The following is a 22,514-nucleotide window of genomic DNA, read 5'->3' as shown; positions in this document are numbered from 1 at the left end:
GCTGTTTTAGACTTGCTACTGTAATCGGGATGGTTGGAAAGGGTCATCGACTCAGTGGACATTAATTTGAGCCAGCTCTGGGAGGTAGTAGGGAATGGAGGAGCCTGGTGTGCTGCAGTTTATGGGGTCGAAAAGAGTCAAGACTTAGCGACTGAACAACAAACAGCAACAGTGGTAGGGCTTATGCTCTTTTATTTCAAGTGGGCTTACAGTGGTGCAGAGAGAAAAACAAATGAACCAATAAAGCGCTCATCAGGTTACATGAGGAATACACAAAGCATTTGGGGGATGCTAAAGAAGGAGCAGAGGCTTCCCTGGTGGCTCAAATGGTAAAGAATCTGCCTGCAGTACAGGAGACCGGGGTTCAATCCCTGGATTGGGAAGATTCCCCTGGAGAAGGGAATGGCTACCCACTCCAGTATTCTTACATGGAGAATTTCATGGACAGAGGAACCTGGCGAGTCGCAAGAGTTGGACATGAGTTAGCAACTAAATCACCACCGCCAAAGAAGGAGCATCTAATTCTGCTTCGGAAACGGGGGATTCACTGCAGAGGTCTTTGGGCTGAATGTTGAAAGTTGAAGAGAGGTTTGTTAGACTGAGTAGGGCATTTCAGTGGGAAGAAAGAGCATGTGCAAAGACAGGTTATGTACAGTTTGGACTGAAGAACAGGTTGCAAAGATGTAAGGGACAGGAGGAGTTGCCAGAAATAGTTTGTGAATGGTCTTAGGCTCTTAAAGTGCTGGGATGTAAGTTTGTATACAATAGGGATTCACTGAGACTTTAGGTGGATGGGGGTGGGGAAATTGTGTGTGTGTGACATGCTTTTTCAGGAGACATAGTAAAAATGTGAAGGCTTGATGAAGACGGTCAAGAAACTGGGTTCAGAAAGTCCTTAGGACTTCACTTAAGTCCTTGTAAGAGAAACATTCTAGAATTGTTAAAGGCTTCATGATTTATATGGTCAGCATTTTGTGAATGATTTTCTGTCTTAGTTTTCAGGGTGGGGGAAAGGACTAGAGGGTCAAAATTGATTTCTAGCGTACTAGAACTTCCCACAATGATTGTATATATGACTTAGCAGCTAGAATAAATGTTGAATGTCTCAAAAGGCCAAAATTGCAATGTAATATGGTGTGGTCACTCACGTAGAGCTGACATCCTGGAGTCTGAAATCAAGTGGGCCTTAGGAAGCATTACTACAAACAAAGCTAGTGGAGGTGATGGAATTCCAGCTGAGCTATTTCAGATCCTAAAAGGTGATGCTGTTAAAGTGCTGCACTCAATAAGCCAGCTATTTTGGAAAACTCAGCAGTGCTCACAGGCCTGGAAGACGTCAGTTTTCATTCCAATCCCAGAAAAGGACAGTGCCAAAGAATGTTCGGACTACTGTACAATTGAGCTCATTTCACATGCTAGTAAGATGTTGCTCAATATCCTTCAAGCAGGAACTTCCAGATGGACAAGCTGGATTTAGAAAAGGCAGAGGAACTAGAGATCAAATTGCTGACATTTGTTAGACCATAGGGAAAGGAAGGGAATTCCAGAAAAAACATCTACTACTTCTTCTTTGACTATGCTAAAGCTTTTGACTGTGTGGATCACAGCAACTGTGGAAAATTCTGAAAGAGATGGGAATATTAGACCACCTTACCTGCTTCCTGAGAAACCTATATGCAGGTCAAGAAGCAATAGAACCTTACATGGAACAATTGACTGGTTCCAAATTGGGAAAGGAGTATGACAAGGCTGTATATTGTCACCCTGCTTATTTAACTTATATGCAGAGTACATCATGCAAAATGCCAGGCTGGATGAATCCCAAGCTGGAATGAAGATTACAGGGAGAAATATCAACAACCTCAGATACGCAGATGATACCACTGGCAGAAAGTGAAGAGGGCTATAGAGCCTCTTGATGAGGGTAAGAAGAGAGTGAAAAAGCTGGCTTAACAATCAGCATTCAATAAACAAAGATCTTGGCATCTGGTCCCATCACTTCATGGCAAATAGAAGGGAAAAAAGTGGAACCAGTGACAGGTTTTTTTTCCCTTGGGCTCCAGAATCACTGTGGATGGTGACTGCAGCCATGAAATTAAAAGACACTTGCTCCTTGGAAGGAAAACTATGACAAACGTAGACAGCATTTTAAAAAGCAAAAGCATCACATTGCCAACTAAAGTCCATTTAGTTAAAGCTGTGGTTTTTCCAGTAGCCATGTATGAATGTGAGAGTTGGACCATAAAGAAGGCTGAGTGCTAAAGAATTGATGCCTTCGAATTATGGTGCTGGAGAGCCCTTGGACCGCAAGCAGTTCAAACCAGTCAATCCTAAAGGAAATGAACCCTGAGTATTCACTGGAAGGACTGATGGTGAAGCTGAAGCTCTGTCTTCAGCTGGAGCTTTGGCCTCCTGATACAAAGAGCCGACTCATTGGAAAAGAGCCTGATGCTGGGAGAGACTGAAGGCAAAAAGAGAAGAGAGTAGCAGAAGAAGAGATGGATAGAGAGCATCACTGAGTCAGTAGACATGAATATGAGCAAAGTCTGGGAAATAGTGAAGGATAGGGAAGCCTGGCGTGCTGTAGTCCATGGGGTCACAAAGAGTTGGTCGCGACTTAGTGAATGAAAGACAAGAAAAAGGGGGTAGCTGTAATATTGTGATCATAAGAGAGGGAAGAGCAATTAGATGATTGAAAAATGATCTAATTGCCAGATGGCAAAAGATAAGAAATGAAAAGATTTCTGTTGGCAGTCATCATTGTTGGATTGGTTGTTGCTTGTCTCATGCTAAGAGAAAAGATTTAGATTTAATACTGGTGGCTGGCGCTCCTTACCTTTTTTATCTCAGTGATATTTCACCACACAAATTGTGAATTTATGCTCTTCATATTAGATGGCATTCAGCTTTGTTGATGAGATCATAAATCATGATTGTCTTAATATGTTCTTTTGCTCTGTACTTAATATTTGACTTAAAATATAGAAATTAAGATTTCTATACTAAGAAGTATTTGTATTTTAAATAGAAATTTGTGGATGACCTGTATTTAGTGTACCTTTGTAGTTATATTTTGAGTTGATTTATTGAGTTGAATTTGTTAGTATTTGACCATTTTTGACCTTCAAACTCGGTAGTTTCTGTGGTGTTGCAGGACACTCTTACTTCTCCCTGTATTTTATATTCAGTCATGTTATTAGGCAGAGGCACATGGTTAGAACTGCATTTTATGAGCAGTCTGTCATGGTGGTTGGTGGTTTAGTTGCTACGTTGTGTCCGACTCTTGAGGCCCCATGGACTGTAGCCTGCCAGGCTCCTCTGTCCATGGGATTCTCCAGGCAAGAATGCTGACGTGGATTGCCATTTCCTTCTCCAGGGCATCTTCCCGACCCTGGGATCAGCCTCCCCGCCAGCACTGCAGGCAGATTCTTCACTGCTGAGCCACCAGGGAAGCCCCCCTAACAGCAGTCTGGTCAACTCTTACAGGTAGTTGGTTACTGACTGGGCGCTGCAGATACAGATGGGAATGCCAGTCTTCTCCTTTGAGAAATTAGACTACTGCATCTGCTGTTTGACTCTGTACTTGGAGGACTGTTTTATCATAATTTTAAAATCTTTTTTGCAGAGGTTTTACGGTTGTAAATTTTAGTTAAACCAATATGAACTTAAAATGAGAAGTGTTAGTTGCTAAGTCGTGTCTAACTCTTTGCAACCCAATGGACATAGCCTGCCAAACTTCTCTTTCCATGGAATTTTCCAGGCAAGAATACTGATGTGGATTTCCATTCCCTCCTTAAGTTTATTTTTATTCTCTGTGAGAAAAGGATTTAAGGAATTGACATTTTGGGAGGCAGGAAAAGGTAGCTACTGAAACCTTAAAGTTTTAGAAATAACACTGCAATGTTACTTGCCTTTTTTATTCTCATCCTCTTATGAGTATACTGTGCAGTTTTTCATAGACTAACAAATGTGTGTGATCTGATCAATTGAATTCAGAGTAGACAGGCTGTCTTCCAGCATGTTAGACCTTAAAGATTTGCAAAAATGTAAGACAGTGTCACTCTTCTTGCAAAATTTTGCTTTGTTTTTGGAAGTAGTTACTTTTCATTAAAATGTTGTGGTTAACATGTGCTAGGTTTATTATATTTAGTGAGTTAATGCACATTTTTAAATTCCTTAGTTCTTATTTCTAATGCAGTAAATATTGATAGATAGAACTCACATACAAAAGGTCTTTGAGATACTTGAGTATAAGGACCCTGAGATGATAGCATTTGAGATCTGCTGTCTTAAATATTAGGCAGAGTTTGGGAGTAGAGAATATGAGTGAAGAGTAGTTTGTAAAGATCATATATCTGAGAAGGAAACTCAAGGACTCATGGTCTTAGCAACATAATATTTGAAGAATGAACACAGGATATCTTGGTTTCATCAGTAACAGAATTCTAGAGTTGTATGAGGCATTGGTGTACAGCTTGCAACTAGATTGTCCCAGGTTCAAATCCTCGCTCTGTTAGGTTGGTGTAAACATAATTGCGGTTTCAGACTGAATCATTTTAAGTAGGCTGAAACACAAATCTTTATTAATCAAAATAGGAACCATTACAATCCACACATTTTTTGCCAACAAGAAAAAAGTTTTGTTTATTCTTGTAGCATAAAAATCCATGCTTTGGGTTTTGAAAAACTTCTGAAAGGCATTCTCTGCATCCTGCTGGTTGTGGAAGTGTTTTCCCAGCAAAAAGTTGAGTTGCTTGAAGTGGTAGTTGGTTTACGAGGACAGGTGAATATGGCAGATGAGGCAAACTTCTTGTAGCCCAATTAATTCTTCAGCTTTTGAAGCTTTGACTGTGTGATGTGCAGTCAGGCCTTGTCGTGGAGAAGAATTGGGCCCTTTCTGTTGACCAGTGCTGGCTTCAGGCATTGCAGTTTTCGGTACATATCATTGATTGTTGAGCATACCTCTCAGATGTAATGGTTTTGCCCTGATTCAGAAAGCTGAAGTGGATCAGACTGGCAGCAGACCACCAAGTCTGGCTTTGGGAGAAGCTTTGGAGCTTTTTGCAAAGTTCAACCACTGTTGCCAGTTGTTGTATAAAATCCACGTTTCGTTGCATGTCACAATCTGATTGAGAGATGGTTCATTGTTGTGTAGAATAAGAGAAGAAGATGACACTTCAAAACAATGATTTTTTAAAAATTTTAGGTCAGCTCGTGAGGCACCCACTTACCGCGCTTTTTCACCTTTCCAGTTTGCATCACACGCTGAGTGACTGTAGAAAGCCGGACGTTGAAGTCTTCAGCAGCTTCTTGTGTGGTTGTAAGAGGATCAGTCTTTGATGATGCTTTCTGTTGGTCTCTGTCAACTCCTGATGGCCAGCCACCACACTCCTCATCATCAAGGCTCTCGTCTCCTTTGCAGAACTTCTTGACCCACCACTGCACTGTGTGTTCATTAGCAGTTCCCCAGGCCAGATGTGTTACTGATGTTGAGAGCTGTCTCCCCTGCTTTACAACCCATTTTGAACTTGAATAAGAAAATCACTCGACTTTGCTTTTTGTCTAACATCTTTTCCATAATCTAAAATAAATATAAAATACATAGAAAGTAATGTCAGTAGCAAAAAAAAAAAAAAAAAAAAAAAGCAAGAACTGGGCATTAAAATGATGTATGACATAATCACAATTATTTTAGAATGTATTCCCGTATCAAACAGCAAATTTCAACAATGCTAAAACTGCAATTACTTTTGCACCAACCTAATACTAACCAAGTGTGTGTGTGACTTTGGGCAAGTTATTTAAATGTAAGAGTCTCAGTTTCCTTATCAAAAGTAAAAAGAGGATAGTGTCTACTTCATGGGCTGCTATGAGATTAAATCGAGATAATACAAGGAAATTATTGCATAATGGTTGAAAGCACAGACTTTTGGATCAGATTTGAGTTAAAATCTCAGTTGTGCCACTAGTATCTGTGATCTAGGCAAGTGATTCTTTCTCTGACCCTTCCTTTCTTTATGTATGAAGAACAGAGTTGTGAGGAGTTGTGAGGATTAAATGAGGTAATGTATGTGAAGGGCCTGCCAGTTGGTGAGGGCTCACACACGTTAGCTGTTACACGCCTGGTGCAGAGTGTGGCAGATAGGCACCCAGCACAGTTTTGTCATTACTGCCACCTGTTTGCGGTCTGCTCTCATTTTGCTCTAGCATGTCACTAAGATTATACAGTTTTTACCTTTAAGTTTGGGTTTCCTGGTGGCTCAGTGGTAAAGAATCTGCCTGCCAATTCAGGAGATGGGGGTTTGATCCCTGGGTTGGAAAGTCTCCTGGAGAAGGGAATGGCGGCACACTGCAGTCCGTGGGGTCCGCAAAGGAGTAGGGCACGACTTAGCAACTGAACGACGACAACATTCACTGAGCACCTGCTACTTGCCAGGCTCTGAGTGTAAGTGCAAAGATCCTGTAGTAGAGTAGGTGAATGAGGCGTAAAAAAAATTTAGGTGGGGTTAAAGAGTGCAACGTTAGAAATACCCTCATGGTTCAAGTAGCTCAAAGCAGGAAATTAGACTCCTGTGTTGGTGAGGGATAGGGAAGGAGTCCTAAATTAATGTTTGTAAAAAGAAAGGTTTGTAGTGTGATTACACTGTTGTAAGATTTTTGTTTGCACACACCACCCCCCCCCCCCCCAATACCCTGTAGATTGAGATCCAAGATCACGTACACATTTCCTGTTTATTCTTTTCTCCAGGCACCTGACACAGTGTTTGAAACAGAAGCAGAAGGTGCTTAGTAAATATTTGTTGAATGAATGATTCTGTAAATAAAGCTTCCTTAAGGAAGCATGATTCAGTTGTATTGAATTGCCTTTTTTTTTTTTTTTTTTTTGAGTTTTCTTTGAAAACCTGATTTTGAGTGTTGAGGGAAAGAATGTTTAGACCACTTTATTAGTGTAACATGCTAGGTCTGGCACAGGACACTGGGAGATAACAATTGAACTGATAAATGCTGAGTAAATGTGTGGTATGCAGAGGAAAGAGAAGGTTGTTTAAAAGTTGTAGCTGAGAATGAGGGTGTGGATTAATTTTAGTAGCTGTAAATATGGAAAAGACAGGTTTAGAAGTCCTGAAGAAGTAAAAATCAGTTGGATTTAGTGAAAAATTTGTAAACACCTAGTGAAAATTTGGATTGGAAAAAGTAAATTGGCACCAAGGCTAGTGGCACGACCTTTCGTATATTCCCTAACTTATAGTTCTTCGAGGAGCCTGATCAATAAATAAAAGGGTCTTTCTTTGAGAAAGACCTTTCCTTTCCTTTCCTGCCTTTCCTCTGCCCTACTCACTCTTTTTCTTTGTGTTTTTGAAAGAAGTAAAACACCAAGAATGGAGGAGAAAATGTAACACCAAGAAAAGGAAAAGAACTTACTTTTTGTCTTGTCAGTTAAGATTGGCTGTAATTCGGAATTGGTCATTTGTAGTGATGTGGATGAACCTAGAGTATGTCATACAGAGTGAAGTAAGTCAGAAGGAGAAAAACAAATATATGTTAACACATATATATATGAAATCTAGAAAATGGTACTGATGAACCTATTTGCAGAACAGGAATAGAAACACAGATGAAGGCAGTGGACTTGTGGACATGGGGAAGGAGATAGTGGGATGCGCTGAGAGAGGAGCACTCATACACACGCGGCCGTGTGTGAAACATGTAGCTGATGGGAAGCAGCCGTGGAGCGCAGGAAGCTGTGCTCCGTGTTCTGTGGTGACCTGGGGAGTGGGGTCGGGGTGCTGGGAGGAGGCTCAGGAGGGCGGGGATGTATGTACACTTAGCTCTGAGCCACATCGCTGTGCAGCAGAAACCGATGCGTTGTAAAGCAATAATACTCTAATCAAAAATTAAACAAGTTGGCTATGGCTCAGCCTTATTTCCCTTGGGGGAAAAAATGTGGCTATTACAATTAAATTATTTAACTTCAGAGTGTCTTTTAACAAGATACATGTTTTTACACATTGCTACAATAAAATCTCATAATAATTTATTAATATTTCAAAATATGAACTTGGTATTAAGGGTGTCTCCAAGTGTCTGCAGAATGTTTTTTGTTGCGGATTTGTGGATCATTCATTACATCTCCAGAGAAGGCAATGGCCACCCAGTCCAGTGTTCTTGCCTGGAGAATCCCAGGGACGGGGGAGCCTGGTGGGCTGCCGGCTGTGGGGTCGCACAGAGTCGGACAAGACTGAAACGACTTAGCAGCAGCAGCAGCAGCAGCATTACATCTCATTATACACATCTCTTCATTCTCTTCAAACCTATAATAGTTTGAGCCCAGCTTGCTGAAGGTGGCACACCAGTTATCCTGGAGAATGTCCTTCGTTGCAGTTGCTGCTCTGGTGTCATCTAGCCAGCTGCTCTGGGCTTCCCTGGTAGCTCTGCTGGTAAAGAATCTGCCTGCAATGCAGGAGACCCCAGTTTGATTCCTGGGTCAGAAGGTCCCCTGGACAAGGGATAGGCTGCCCACTCCAGTGTTGTTGGGCTTCCCTGGGGACTGAGATGGTAAAGAACCGCCTGCATTGCAGGAGACCTGGGTTCGATCCTTGGGTTGGGACCCCTTGGAGGAGGAAATGGCAACCCACTCCAGTATTTTTGCCTGGAAATCCCCATGGGCAGAGGTGCCTGGCGGGGTACAGTTCATGGGGTTGCAAAGAGTCGGACGTGACTCAGCACAGCACAGCACAGCCAGTTCCTCTAATTCTTAAAAAAGTAAACATTATTGGTGTGTATTTCACATTCTGTCAGATCAAAAGGCCCACAGTGTCTGCTTCTACCCCTTGTTAGTGTTGAGAAGATTGATGAAGAGGTAATAGTTTATTCCTCTCTTGAACATTTTCTACCTTATAATCAAAAAACAACCTGGGTGGTGGTGTTACTTAGCATTACGCCAGTGCCAGTGATTCATCTCAAGATTTTAACCCAGTTTATAAGTCTTTGTTTTAGAAAGGCTCATTGGGAGTTATGAAATGATGTTGTTTTTCTTCTTTCATACTTCATTTATTGTCTTTCTTTTGTAAAATAGGACTTTTTTTCACCTGGGCCATTTGGTGACTGAAATAGAGTACCCATTGAAAGGATAGACACTTAAATATTTTTCTTTTGTACATATTTCTTAGTTTAAAAGCTGCCGCAAATGGTGGTTGGCTTGCAGTTAGGGCCCCCACCCTTCCTCTCTCCTCCTCCCTCCACTTCTCTCTCACCCTTTCTCCTGTGTACTTTTAAGCCATTTCATAAACTCTTTAATAATGTAAGCATATCTTTCTGTCTGGTAAATAATGTCCTGTATTTCTTTAAGGTAAATAATTATTCTATTCTAAGATAGTGAAAAACCATTTCTCTGAGGTCTCGATCAGGGACAGATTTTATGCTGCCAAGATCAATAATGATGTTTGGCATTGGATTGGGGGAGTTGAAGATCGACTAGTCTGGGGTTACATACATGCTGACTCTGGCCTAGCTATTTTTTAAAAGTCATGTAATTTTCCTTGGCAGTTTTCCAGTCAATTTTGGAAACCTTTTACTCTTTTTAGATAGTAATCTGCAGCAACATACTGTATTTTTTAGAGAGCAAGATCTGCTTGTTGATTTCAAAGCCTGGGGGAAAATCCTGAATTGTTTGTGTTCTTGTGTCCTTTTCACTACCTAGTTTCCAATACTATGTTCTGTTGGACCCCAAGAAAAATGGGTGGAGTTGCTTAGTGGGCAGATATGCTTCTCAAAAGGGCTTGACTGTCCAGTTTGCTACCATTTCTTTTATTCTGTCATGTTCTTTTTCCCCCACTTCCACTTTCACACTCTTGGGGATTTGGAAAATAAAGATTTTGCCTCTTTCAAGTTTAGGGTAATGTGCTGTCTCTTAACTTTTAAGATAGCTCATCACATGTCTTGAGAACTCAGAAAGGGAGTGGCTGGCTGCCTAGGCAGAAATCATGACTCTTGATGGAATGACCCCAGGTCTAGGATCTGGATTTCAGATTTCAGTTCAGTAATACTTTTATTTATTCTCTGAAGCGTGATTGAACTCTGGACATTTCTTCACACTAACTAAGCTCGCATGAGATGGGTAAATCAGACTTCTGAACTTTCACTAAGAAGTCAAATGATTAATGACTCAAAGGGAACCCTCTTACACTGTTGGTGGGAATGCAAACTGGTACAGCCACTGTGGAGAACAGTGTGGAGATTCCTTAAAAAACTGAGAATAGAACTGTCATATGAACCAACAGTCTCACTGCTGGGCATACACACTGAGGAAACCAGAATTAAAAGAGACACATGTACCCCAGTGTTCATTGCAGTGCTGTTTACAATAGTTAGGACAGGGAAGCAACCTTGATGTCCAGTGACAGATGAATGAATAAGGAAGATGTGGTATGTATACACAATGGAATATTGCTCAGCTATAAAAAGGGACGCATTTGAGTCAGTTCTAATGAGGTGGATGAAACTGGAGCCTATTATACAGAGTGAAGTAAGTCAGGAAGAGAAACACCAATACTGTGTATTAACGCATACATATGGAGTTTAGAAAGACGGTAATGATGATCCTGTATGCAAGGCAGCAAAAGAGACAGATGTAAAGAACAGACTTTTAGACTGTGGGAGAAGGGGAGGGTGGGATGAGCTGAGAGAATAGCATTGAAACATGTATATTACCATATGTAAAATAGATGACCAGTGCAAGTTCAGAGCATGAAGCAGGGCTCTCAAAGCCAGTGCTCTGGGACAGCCCAGAGGGATGGGGTGGGGAGGGAGGGGGGTAGTTCAAGATGGGGGGACACATGTGTACCCATGGCTGATTCAATTTGATGTATGGCAAAAACCATCACAATATTGTAAAATAATTATCCTCCAATTAAAGTATATTAGTTTAAAAAAAGAGCTTATAGGACCAAAATACTAACCATAGCTGAACAGAGCAGCTTATCGTTAAATTCTATTTGGAACAGCCAGTGAAGATCAGATGGTTGCTTTGTAAGTAAAATCTAGTCAGAATAATGGCATTTGAGTGATCTTAAGGACTCTTAAGGGATGTTGTCATTAAGCTCTGGTTGCTTTACCCAGTATTTTGTTATTACTGTTGTATTCATACGATTCACAGTGGGCACTTGCCTTGCCAGCTTGTCCCCTAGAGGGGACAGGAACAGTTCTTGACAGTATAGCTCTTTGTTAGGTATGTTTTGTGTTAGTCTAAAAACTTCACTCATTGTGTTTCTATTCTGGAGAAATAAACATGTAGGAGGACAGTTTTATTAACAATATTTAACAAAACAAAAAATAGATATTCTATTTCTTATGCAGGTGATTAGTCTTCACTGTTTACTTACCTTCTTCAAAAAGGGATTACTTACCTCTTCCTGTGTTTTGACTACATAGTCAAAACCATTTTTGTGTTTGAAATAGCTCTAGTTCTCATCAGTATAGATGCAGCATAACATAATGAAAGTAGCTTTAGCTCTTTTCCAATTTTTTTATTGTGTAAAATATGCATAACATAAAGTTTACCGTGTCAACCATTTTTAAAGTGTAGCATTCAGTGTTACTAGATACATTGATGATGATGTGCAGCCATCACCATCATCCATCTTTGTAACTCTTTTTGTAAAACTAAAACCTCAAACCCGTTCAGCAGTAACTCCATTTGAGGTAAGTGATTGCTGACTGGCTCACTTTAACTTCATATGATAGTGTGTTTTTCTCCAGCTTTGTTCAGCTATGTAGGTATCCAGAGTAGGTGTTCAATTCAGTTGCTCAGTTCTGTCCAACTCTTAGCAAGCCCATGGACTGCAGCACGCCAGGCTTTCCCTTCTATCATCATCTCCTGGAGCTTGCTCAAACTCTTGTCCATCGAGTCGGCCATCCAGCCATCTCATCCTCCGTCATCCCCTTCTCTACCTGCCTTCAATCTTTTCCAGCATCAGAGTCTTTTCCAATGAGTTAGTTCTTTGCATCAGGTGACCAAAGTATTGGAGCTTTAGCCTCAGCCTCAGCATCAGTCCTTCCAATGAATATTCAGGACTGATTTCCTTTAGTATTGACTGGTTTGATCTCCAGGGGACTCTCAAGAGTCTTCTCCAACATCACAGTTCAAAAGCATCAATTCTTCTGCGCTCAGCTTTCTTTATGGTCCAACTCTCACATCCATACGTGACTACTGGAAAGACCATAGCTTTGATTAGACGGATCCTTGTCGGCAAAGTAATGTCTCTGCTTTTTAATATGAATTTTAAAATAACCACGAGCAAAATGACTAGTAGTCCCAGTATCAGCTTAGATATAATTCTTCCAATTTGTCTGATTCTCAGAAATGTTTTTTACACTTAATTTGGTTACATTAGACCCAGATGAGGTCTATATATTGCATCTGATTGCTGTGCCTCACAAGTCATTTAATACCAGTTTCCTTTTCATGTCATTCATTTGTTGAGGAAATTGAGCCTTCTGTCATGTAGAACTTTCTATTGTCTGCATCTGGCTGGCTGTATTCTTGTGGCATTATTTTAGAGTTAAGAAAAAATTTTTTTACTCATAGTAAAATATACGTAGCAAAGTATACTATCTTAATAGTCATCTTAAGTGTGCAGTTCCGTGTGTTAAGTATATTCACATTGTTGTGTCTTATGTTACTTTCACCATATTCCTCTGTCTCCCTTACTTAGTGTAAACTGGTTCCAGATCTAGAGAGGCTTATTTGATTCAAGTTCAGTCTTTACTTTTAATTTTTTTTGGATGAAGGGGCAAGAGTGTACATAGTATTGAGATACAAGTCTAGTTGTTCTAATACTGAGATTGATCCTTGGGTTGAGGTCTTACAGCCTGATCTGTTTAAATTTTTTCCATTGGATATTTTTTACCTGATTCCTTTATTAGCCATTAATGGTGAAACATTTTTTTCATTAGAGGTTGTGAAATAGTGGTTTTTCTAATTAGGTAACTTTCTGCATTTATTAGCTAAAATTCTGTTAAGAACACTTCCTCAACCAGTTTCTGCCAGAAGTGCTGGATAAATGCTTGATTCTTTCCCTTTATTTTCCAACTTAAGGTGACAGGTTTTTTTTTTTTAAATCCGAGTTTTGGATTCATACAGTTTAAAATTGATTAGTAGTCTTTCTTTTGTTGTTCAGATTGTCTTATCTTGGCCAGTGGGACCTCTTCAAGCTAACTCCTATGCCCTTTACAGCTAGAGTATCTTTCTTAGTGTCCAAACTTGTTTATATTTTTCCAATCCCATTCTTGAAATCTTCCATTTCTCTAAGGAGTTCCTAGTTCGTTTTAGTGGGAATTTGTGTTTAGAGATCATAATATAGATGTCTGCTTTTTTAAAAGATGTTATTTTCAGCTGTTTGACTCTTTCATATATTGATTGGTTTCTTTTCTCATTTCAACAGGCATGCCCAAAGAGAAATACGAGCCCCCTGACCCTCGGAGGATATACACAATTATGTCCTCTGAGGAAGCAGCAAATGGAAAGAAATCTCATTGGGTGGAGCTTGAAATAAGTGGTAAGACATACACGGATAAATTTATGGTTTGGAAGTTAAAATCTAGTAATGCCAATACACAAGGGAAGCAATGCTGTATTTTACCAATGCTCATTTGTCTTAGAAGCTGAAGCGTTCAGTAGAAAGAACATGGTTTGAGTCAAAGTTCAGAACCCATTCATTGCTTATTTTCTCACTGTCAGTGTCCTTTTTTAAAATGAAGATGATAATATCAAAGATGAAATGAAAATAGCATATGTAGTGACTAGTATACAAAGGTTTGTTCTGTTACTTAATTCTCTGATGAAGTAGGATAGTGATTTTTGTATTATCCAGTTACAGGTTTCCAGTAAGGTGGGGAATGCCTGTTCTGTTGTAGATTCTGGGATAGATTTGTTTCTCCTTATTTTCTTCATTTGTATTTTAGTCTGAGTCTCTGGGGACAGCCTTGTTCAGAAACACAAAATCTTGGAAAGAGTTTGAAGTAGCTCTCAGAATTCGCTTCTACCTTTAATGCAGGTCTTCAAAAATATGGCCAAGGGACGTGATTGCTTCTTAAGGCAACCAGGGCTAAAGAAATTTTGTGTTCATGTTGACCTAACATGCCTCCTCATACTTTCCGTCTAGTTTTTCTTGACTCTTGCTTTCTGAAATAATATTGACCAAATTTTCTTTTCTTTCACTTGACTGCCCTTGATATTTTTAAAAGTTTAATGCAACAGACATACTGAGTATATGCTATGTGTAAAACATTTTTCCAGGTGCTGTACTAGACATATGTAAGATACAAAGATGGGGGGAAAAAAAAGGTCTGTTTCGTTCTGAAGCTTTTGGCATATTACGGAGCGAGAGGAAGGGACTGTGTAAGTGTAAGTAACTAATAGACAAAATATAACTGTGGCGTCTAAGTAGAAAAGTACTATACAGAAAGCGAAAGGAAGTAGTAATAGTAGCATCTCTCCCTTGTCAGCTCAAAAGTTCTGATTAATTATTGAGTAAGCCTCAACACCCTCTTCTGCAGCCGTGGTAGAGGTTGTTACCTACACGGGTCTCTCCTGTTTTCCTTCTTCCAGTTTCTGGAGTGCTGGTGTAAGAGTGGTGGGAGAGTGAAGTTTTCTCTCTTCTTTTGCCTCTCCTGTCAAATTTGGTTTTCTCTGTCAGAGAGCCTTTGAAGCACAGGCAATTACTGCTCCAGCTTCCCCTTTTAATTTCTGCAGGATTGGTATTTAACTATATTTTTCTTTTTTCAGTCTGTATTAGCAGTTTTTGAATTACGAGTCATTTGCTTCTAGGAAATTTGGATACTCTAGAAAGTGTTCACTTAGGTCAGTGAGGTTCTATCTGAGGTGAAGGGGATTTTTCTCTGTCTGCTCGCTGTACCTCATGTTGGGAACTCATTGGCAATTTTGAGTCATTGTTCTCTGCTTATTCTGAACTTTGGGAAGAAATCTGTGTAGAAGATAGGAAGGAAAAGGAGAGATTTTTCCTTTAAAATAGCATTCTTAACAGTTTTATCTTTACCAAGTGTTGTGGAGGATAAGCTGTTGATTGAATAGGTCTGGTGGAACAAGACCTTGTAATTAACAAAACCGCTATCAGGAAGGTCACTTTATCATCTTAATACATGAACATAAACTCCAATGTGTAGAAATTTTCAAGACTGAAATCATTTCATGCTAAGATTAGAGTTATTTCAAGGTTAGAGTTATCATGTGTATACTCTAGCATCAATTCCTTAAGATCATGTGATATGAAATTCTAGGGATCTGAGGTCATTGAATTCTGGACCTGAACTAATCTCATATAGTCTTCTGGTTCTAGGGAGATGGGTGGTTAGATCCTTGTGCCATTTGGTGGTAGCCAGATAATCCAAATGACTATTAGTCATTTACTTTTTTAAAGAAGGCCATTTTTTTTATGGTAAAATGAGACACAGATAAAGAAAACCACAGAAGCATATTAGTGAATTATTTTAAGGCCAGAAGCCTAGTAATACCCAGGTCAAGTATTAGAAGTCTTCTGATCAGTCCAATAGGCATGAAACGCATGTGGCTACTGAGCATTTGAAATGTACTTAGGTTAGTTCAGGGCTTTCCTGGTGGCTCAGTGGTAAAGAATCTTCCTGCCAATGCAGGGGCCATGGTTTCCATCCTTGGTTTGGGGAGATCTCACATGCCTTGGAATACTTAAGCCCATACACCACAACTACTGGGCCTGTGCTCTAGTTTGCATGCTCTGCGGCAGGAGAAGCCACCACAGTGAAACACCTCTGCTTGCAGCAACTAGAGAAAGCCCATGTGCAGCACCGAATATCTAGCACAACCAAAAATAAATAAGTAAGTCTGAGAAAGAAAAGAAATCTCCTTAGTCCAAACCGAGATACACTGTAAATATAAAAAAAGATGTAGAACACTTTGTTAATAATTTGATATTAATAAAATAAATGTTTTCGATATAGAGGATTAAATAAAATACTATATTACAGTTAAAAAAAAAGGAATTAGAAGTTTTTCACTTTTCCCAAAACCCCTTCCACACCACAGCCCAACGCAGTCCCTTCTCCACTCCCCAAAAGTAACTGTTACCCTAACTTTTATAGTAATCACTTCTTTTGTTTCTTTACAGTTTTAACATCAGGTTATATGGGGCTTGCCAGGTGGCTCAGATGGTAAAGAAGCTGCCCGCAACGCGGGAGACCTAGGTTTGATCCCTGTGTTGGGAAGATTCCCTGGAGGAGGGCATGGCAGTATGGCAGTACATCTCCAGTATTCTTGCCTGGAGAATCCCCACGGATGAGGAGGCTGGTGGGGTTGCAGAGAGTTGGACACCACTGATGACTAAACACAAGTGTTGAGTTGGGTGCTCCCCTTTTTGTTTGATATGTCTTAATTTACATGTTCCCCGTCCATCCTTTAAAGTTCTTTACAGTTTATCTGTTGACCTTCTTGTTACCCTGCAGTATGTATTCTCCTGCATGCAGTTCAACATGTTTTTCATCCATGTTTGCAAGTAGGATACAGAGACTTGATCAAGAGTTGGATTTAAGACCTTTGACAGGACTGAAGACTGTGTTATATATATGGTGGTATTTTTTTTCTTTAGGAGGCACATAAGATATAAAAGCCTTCTTTTCTACTGATGTTCAGTGCCTAGAACCATTAATTCTTTGAGGGTTGCAAAATAGTGATACTCTTTAATTAGATGAGCTGTATATGTTAAAGAGATACTTTCCGTCATTTTTTAAAATTATATTTAATTTTATCTTGGACTTCCCAGGTGGTGCTAGTGGTAAAGAACCCTCCTGCCAATGCAGGAGACATAAGAGTTGATTGATCTTGGGTTGGGAAGATCCCCTGGAGGAGGGCATGGCAACCCACTCCAGTATTCTTGGTTGGAGAATCCCATAGACAGAGGAGCTTGGTGAGCTGCAGCCCATAAGCTCGCAAAGAGTTGGACACGACTGAAGTGACCTATGTGCACACAGTTGATTTATTCCCTCATTTACTAATTGATTGCTCAAGGTATAAATTTGTGTAGGAAAGGTAGAAAAGAATGCTTCTTTTTTCCTTTTATTTATGAGTTTTCAGGATAAACTGTTGTCCTTTGAAGGTGACCAGTCAGATTTTTAAAGTTTCATTTTTAAAGTATCCAGTGGTTTAAGAATCCGACTGCCAATTCCGGGAATTCAGGTTTGATCCTTGGTCCAGGAACTAAGATCTCACATGCTGCAGGGCAGCTGAGGCCCGGCGCCACAACTGCCGAGCCCACGTGCCACAGCTGGAGAAGCCCCCACGCCGCGATGAGCAATCCTGTTCTCTGCAGCTAAGACCCGACAGAGCCAAAACAATGAAAGAAATAAAGTATATTACTAACTAGTCTATTTGGGTTTCAAACATATGCCGTGAGTTGTCATTATTAGTCTTATTTTATTGCTTAACATTGCCCTGTTTTGCCGTAGGCTTGCTGGCAGTCAAAGTTTTTTTTCATTATTCAGTTCAGTTCAGTTGCCAAGTCGTGTCCTACTCTTTGTGACCCCATGGACTGCAGCACGCCAGGCTTCCCTGTCCATCACCAACTCCTGGAGCTTGCTCAGACTCAGGTCCATCAAGTTGGCGATGCCATGCAACCATCTCGTCCTCTCTCGTCCCCTTCTTCTGCCTTCAGTCTTTCTCAGCATCAGGGTCTTTTCTAATGAGTTGGTTCTCCACATCAGGTGACCTGAGTATTGGAGCTTCAGCCTCAACATCAGTCCTTCCAATGAATATTCAGGACTGATTTCCTTTAGGATTGACTGGTTTGATCTTGCAGTCCAAGGGACTCTCAAGAGTCTTCTCCAACCCCACAGTTCAAAAGCATCAATTCTTCAGCACTCAGCTCTCTTTATAGTTTGTTATTATTTTCTCTTTTTTGGAGATGCCCAAAGAATTTTTTTTTCCTTAAAGTCAGTAATTTTTACTTGAATATGTTTTGGTATTGTTTGTTCTACTTTGATATTCTTAGGTATAATATGCTCTTTCAATGTGTAGTTCTGAGTTTTTTCTCTTTTAATTTCAGGGAAGTTTCCTTGGAATATAGCTTTAGTGTTCTGGTTCTTTTCTTCACTTTTTCTTTCAGAGATACTTATTCTCTGAATTTGAATATTTACATATTTGTCTCAGAATCACTTTTAAAGACAGAGTACAGTAAGTTCACTCCCTTACTCTTGTACCATTCTTTTACATGTACAGTCAGACAGTCGTTTAAGCACCATCACAATTACAATATGGAATGGTTTCATCACTGCAGAAAACTTCACCTTGCTCCATTTTAGGCAGACTCTTCCTCCCACTTTCAGCCCCTGGCAACTACTGAGTTTTAATTCTTTTTTTTTTTTTTTAACTAAACTGTTTTAGGGTCATAGCACCTTTGATGTAAAGTACAGTGTATGATCCTTCCACTGTCACCATCCCCCACCAGAGTGGTGCGTTTGTTAGAATTCATGAACCTGCTTTAGCACCCAAAGTTCATAGTTTACATTAGAGTTCACTCCTGATATTATACATTTTAGGGGTTTAGAAAATATATAATGACACGTATCTACCCCTGTCATGTCATATACAGAGTAGTTTAACTGCCCCAAAAGCCCTCTGTGCTCTCCCTGTTCGTTCCTACTTCACTGTCCCCGAACCCCTGATCTTTTTACTCTCGCCATTGTTTCGCCTTTTCTGTCCTTGGGATCAAACAGTATGCAGACTTTTTAGATTGGGTTCTTAGTAATGTGAATTTAAGACTTAGTAATATGCATTTAAGTTCCTTCATGTGTTTTCATGGCTTGATACTTCATATATTTTTAGTGCTAAGTGATATTCCATTGTCTAGATATATCACAGATTATCCATTCACCTACTGAAGGACATCTTGACTATTTCCAAGTTTTGGCAGTTATGAATAAAGCTGCTGCATATGTCCACATACAGGTTTTTGTGTGTACGATGTAGGTTTTCAACTCCTGGGTAAATGGCAAGGCACATGATGGTGAGAATGTTTAACTTTGTAAAAAAAATGCCAGACTCTTCCAAAATGGCTGTATTATTTGGCATTTCCTCTAGCAGTGAATGAGGGCTCCTGTTGCTCTACATCCTCTCCAGCATTTGACATTGTTCTGGGTTTTGCCCATTATAATGGGTGTGAATAGTGATATCACATTGTTATTTTAATTTTCATTTCCCTGATGATAAATGATTAAGAGCATCTTTTCATATACTTGTTCACTATGGACATATCTTCATTGGCAAGATGTCTGTTCAGGTCTTGCCGCCCCCCCCCCCCCCCCCCGCCCTCTTTGTTTAGATTTTTTTTTTTAATTATTTTTAATTGGAGGATAATTGCTTTACAATATTGTGTTGGTCTCTGCCATACATCAACATGAATCAGCCATAGGTATACATACATCCTCTCTCTCTTGAACCTCCCTCCCTCCTCCCACCCCATCCTGCCCCAGCATCATACAGCAAATTTCCATTGGCTCTCTGTTTTACATTACGGTAATATATGTGTTTCCGTACTACACTCTCAGTTCGTCCCACCCTCTCCTTCTTCCACTGAGTTCATAAGTCTTTTCTCTGTCTGCAGTCTATTGCTGCCCTGCAAATAGGTTCATCAGTACCATCTTTATTAGATTCCATATATATACATTATTAATGTACAATATTATTCTCTTTCTGTCTTCACTCTATATAATAAGTTCTAGATTCATTCATTAGGACTGATTCAAATGTGTTCTTTTCTATGGCTGAGTAAAATGTCATTTAATTTAGATGACCATTACATCTACTACTGTAGGCACGAATCCCTTAGAAGAAATGGAGTAGCCCTCATTGTCAACAAAAGAGTCTGAAATGCAGTTTTTGGGTGCAGTCTCAAAAATGACAGAATGATCCTGTTCATTTACAAGGCAAACCATTCAGTGTCACAGTAATCTAAGTCTATGCCCCAACCATTAATGCTGAAGAAGCTGAAGTTGAACGGATCTATGAAGAACTACAAGACCTTCTAGAACTAACACCAAAAAAAGATGTCCTTTTCATTATAGGGGACTGGAATGCAAAAGTAGGAAGTCAGATACCTGGAGTACCTGGCAAATTTGGCCTTTGAGTACAAAATGAGGCAGGCAAGGGCTCACAGTTTTGCCAAGAGAACGGACTGTTCATAGCAGACACCCTCTTGCAACACTACAAGAAACGACTCTATGCATGGACATCACTAGATGGTCAATACCAAAATCAAATTGCTTATATACCCTGCAGCCGAAGATGGAGAAGCTCTATACAGTCAGAAAAAACAAGACTTGGAGCTCAAATCATGAACTCCTTATTGCGAAATTCAGACTTAAGTTGAGAAGAAAGTAGCCGAAGATGGAGAAGCTCTATACAGTCAGCAGAAACAAGACTGTGGCTCAGATCATGAACTCCTTATTGCCAAATTCAGACTTAAGTTGAAGAAAGTAGGGAAAACCATAAGACCATTCAGGTATGACCTAAATAAAATCACTTGTGATTATACAGTGGAAGTGACAAATAGATTCAAGGGATTAGATCTGATAGAGGGCCTGAAGAAATACAGACGAAGGTTCATAACATTGTACAGGAGGTGGTGATCAAGACCATCCTCAAAAAAAGAATTGCAAACAGGCAAAATGGTTATCTGAGGAGGGCTTACAAATAGCTGAGAAGAGAAGCGAAAGGCAAAGGAGAAAAGGAAAGATATATCCATCTGAATGCAGAGTTCCAAAGAATAGCAAGGAGAGAGAAGAAAGGCTTCCTCAGTGATCAATGCAAAGAAATAGAGGAAAAGAATAGAATGGGAAAGACTAGAGATCGCTACAAGAAAATTAGGGATACCAAGGGAATATTTCATGCAAAGATGGGGACAGTAAAGGACAGAATCGGTATGGACTTAACAGAAGCAGAAAATGTTAAGAAGAGGTGGCAAGGATACACAGAACTGTACAAAAAAGATCTGAATGACGTGGATAACCACGATAGTGTGATCACTCACCTGGAGTCAGACATCCTGGAGTGCAAAGTCAGATGGGCTTTAGGAAGCATCACAATGAACAAAGCTAGTGGAGGTGATGGAATTCCAGCTGAGCTATTTCACATCCTAAAGGATGATGCTGTGAAAGTGCTGCACTCAATATGCCAGCAAATTTGGAAAACTCAGCAGTGGCCACAGGACTAGGAAAGGTCAGGTTTCATTCCAGTCCTAAAGAAAGGCAATGCCAGAGAATGTTCAAACTACCTCATAATTGCACTCATCTCACATGCTAGCAAAGTAATGCTGAAGATTCTCCATGCCAGGCTTCAACAGTATGTGAACTGAGAACTTCCAGATGTTTAAGCCGGATTTACAAAAGACAGAGGAACCAGAGATCAAATTGCCAACATCCATTGGATCATAGAAAAAAGGCAGAGAGTTCCAGAAAAACATCTATTTCCTCATTGACTACACTAAAGCCTTTGACTGTGTGGATCACAACAGACTGTGGAAAATTCCTCAAAAGATGGGAATATCAGACCACCTTACGTGCCTCCTGAGATATCTGTACTCAGGTCAGGAAGCAACAGTTAGAACTGAACATGAAACAGTGACTTGTTCCAAATTGGGAAAGGAATATGTCAAGGCTGTATATTGTCACCCTGCTTATTTAACTCATATGCTGAGTACATTGTGCAAAATGCTGGGCTGAATGAAGTGCAAGCTGGAATCAAGATTGCCGGGAGAAATATCAATAATCTCAGATATGTAGATGACACCATCCTTATGGCAGAAAGTGAAGGGGAACTAAAGAGCCTCTTAAAGTGAAAGAGGAGAGTGAAAAAACTGGCTTAAAGTTCAACATTCAAAAACAAAAGATCATGGCATCTGGTCTCATCACTTTGTGGCAGATAGATGGGGAAACAATTGAAACAGTGACAGACTTTATTTTTTGGGTTTCAAAATCAGTGGAGCTGGTGCGTGTAGTCATGAGATTAAAACATGTTTGTTCCTTGGAAGGAAAGCTGTGACCAACCTAAACAGCATATTAGAAAGCAGAGAGATTACCTTGCTGACAAAGGTTCGTATAGTCGAAACTATGGTTTTTCCAGTAGTCATGTACAGATGGGGAACTGGACCATAAAGAAAGCTGAGCACTGAAGAATTGATAATTTTGAGCTGTGGTGTTGGAGAAGACTCTTGAGAGTCTCTTAGACCGCAAGCAGATCCAACCAATCCATCCAGAAGGAAATCAGTCCTGAATATTCATTTGAAGTACTGATGCTAAAGCTGAATCTCCAATACTTTGGCCATCTGATGCAAAGAACTGTCTAATTGGAAAAGACCCTGATACTGGGAACGATTGAAGGCAGGAGAAGAGGATGACAGAGGATGAGATGGTTGGATGGCATCACCAACTTGATGGACATGAGTTTGAGTAGGCTCTGGGAGTTGGTTATGGAC

At 40.0% G+C, this 22,514-nt stretch overlaps 1 protein-coding gene across 4 annotated transcripts in view; it reads left to right on the top strand.

Moving 5' to 3' along the window:
• CNOT6 (CCR4-NOT transcription complex subunit 6) overlaps positions 1–22,514 on the top strand; it is a 77,285-nt gene that overhangs the window by 4,418 nt on the left and 50,353 nt on the right. For 3 of the 4 annotated variants that reach the window (XM_061149617.1, XM_061149615.1, XM_061149613.1), the window contains exon 2: positions 13,443–13,556. In XM_061149617.1, the coding sequence (XP_061005600.1) occupies positions 13,445–13,556 (112 nt within the window). In that variant the 5' untranslated portion in view covers positions 13,443–13,444. Of the gene's footprint in view, positions 1–3,376; positions 3,487–13,442; positions 13,557–22,514 lie in introns of all 4 variants that reach the window. The other variant, XM_061149614.1, reaches the window with a different exon arrangement.

This window comes from Dama dama, chromosome 9, assembly GCF_033118175.1.
Source record: "Dama dama isolate Ldn47 chromosome 9, ASM3311817v1, whole genome shotgun sequence".
Taxonomy (NCBI): domain Eukaryota; kingdom Metazoa; phylum Chordata; class Mammalia; order Artiodactyla; family Cervidae; genus Dama; species Dama dama.
Note: the sequence above shows the minus strand (reverse complement) of the source record. Positions and strands in the feature narration are given on the sequence as shown.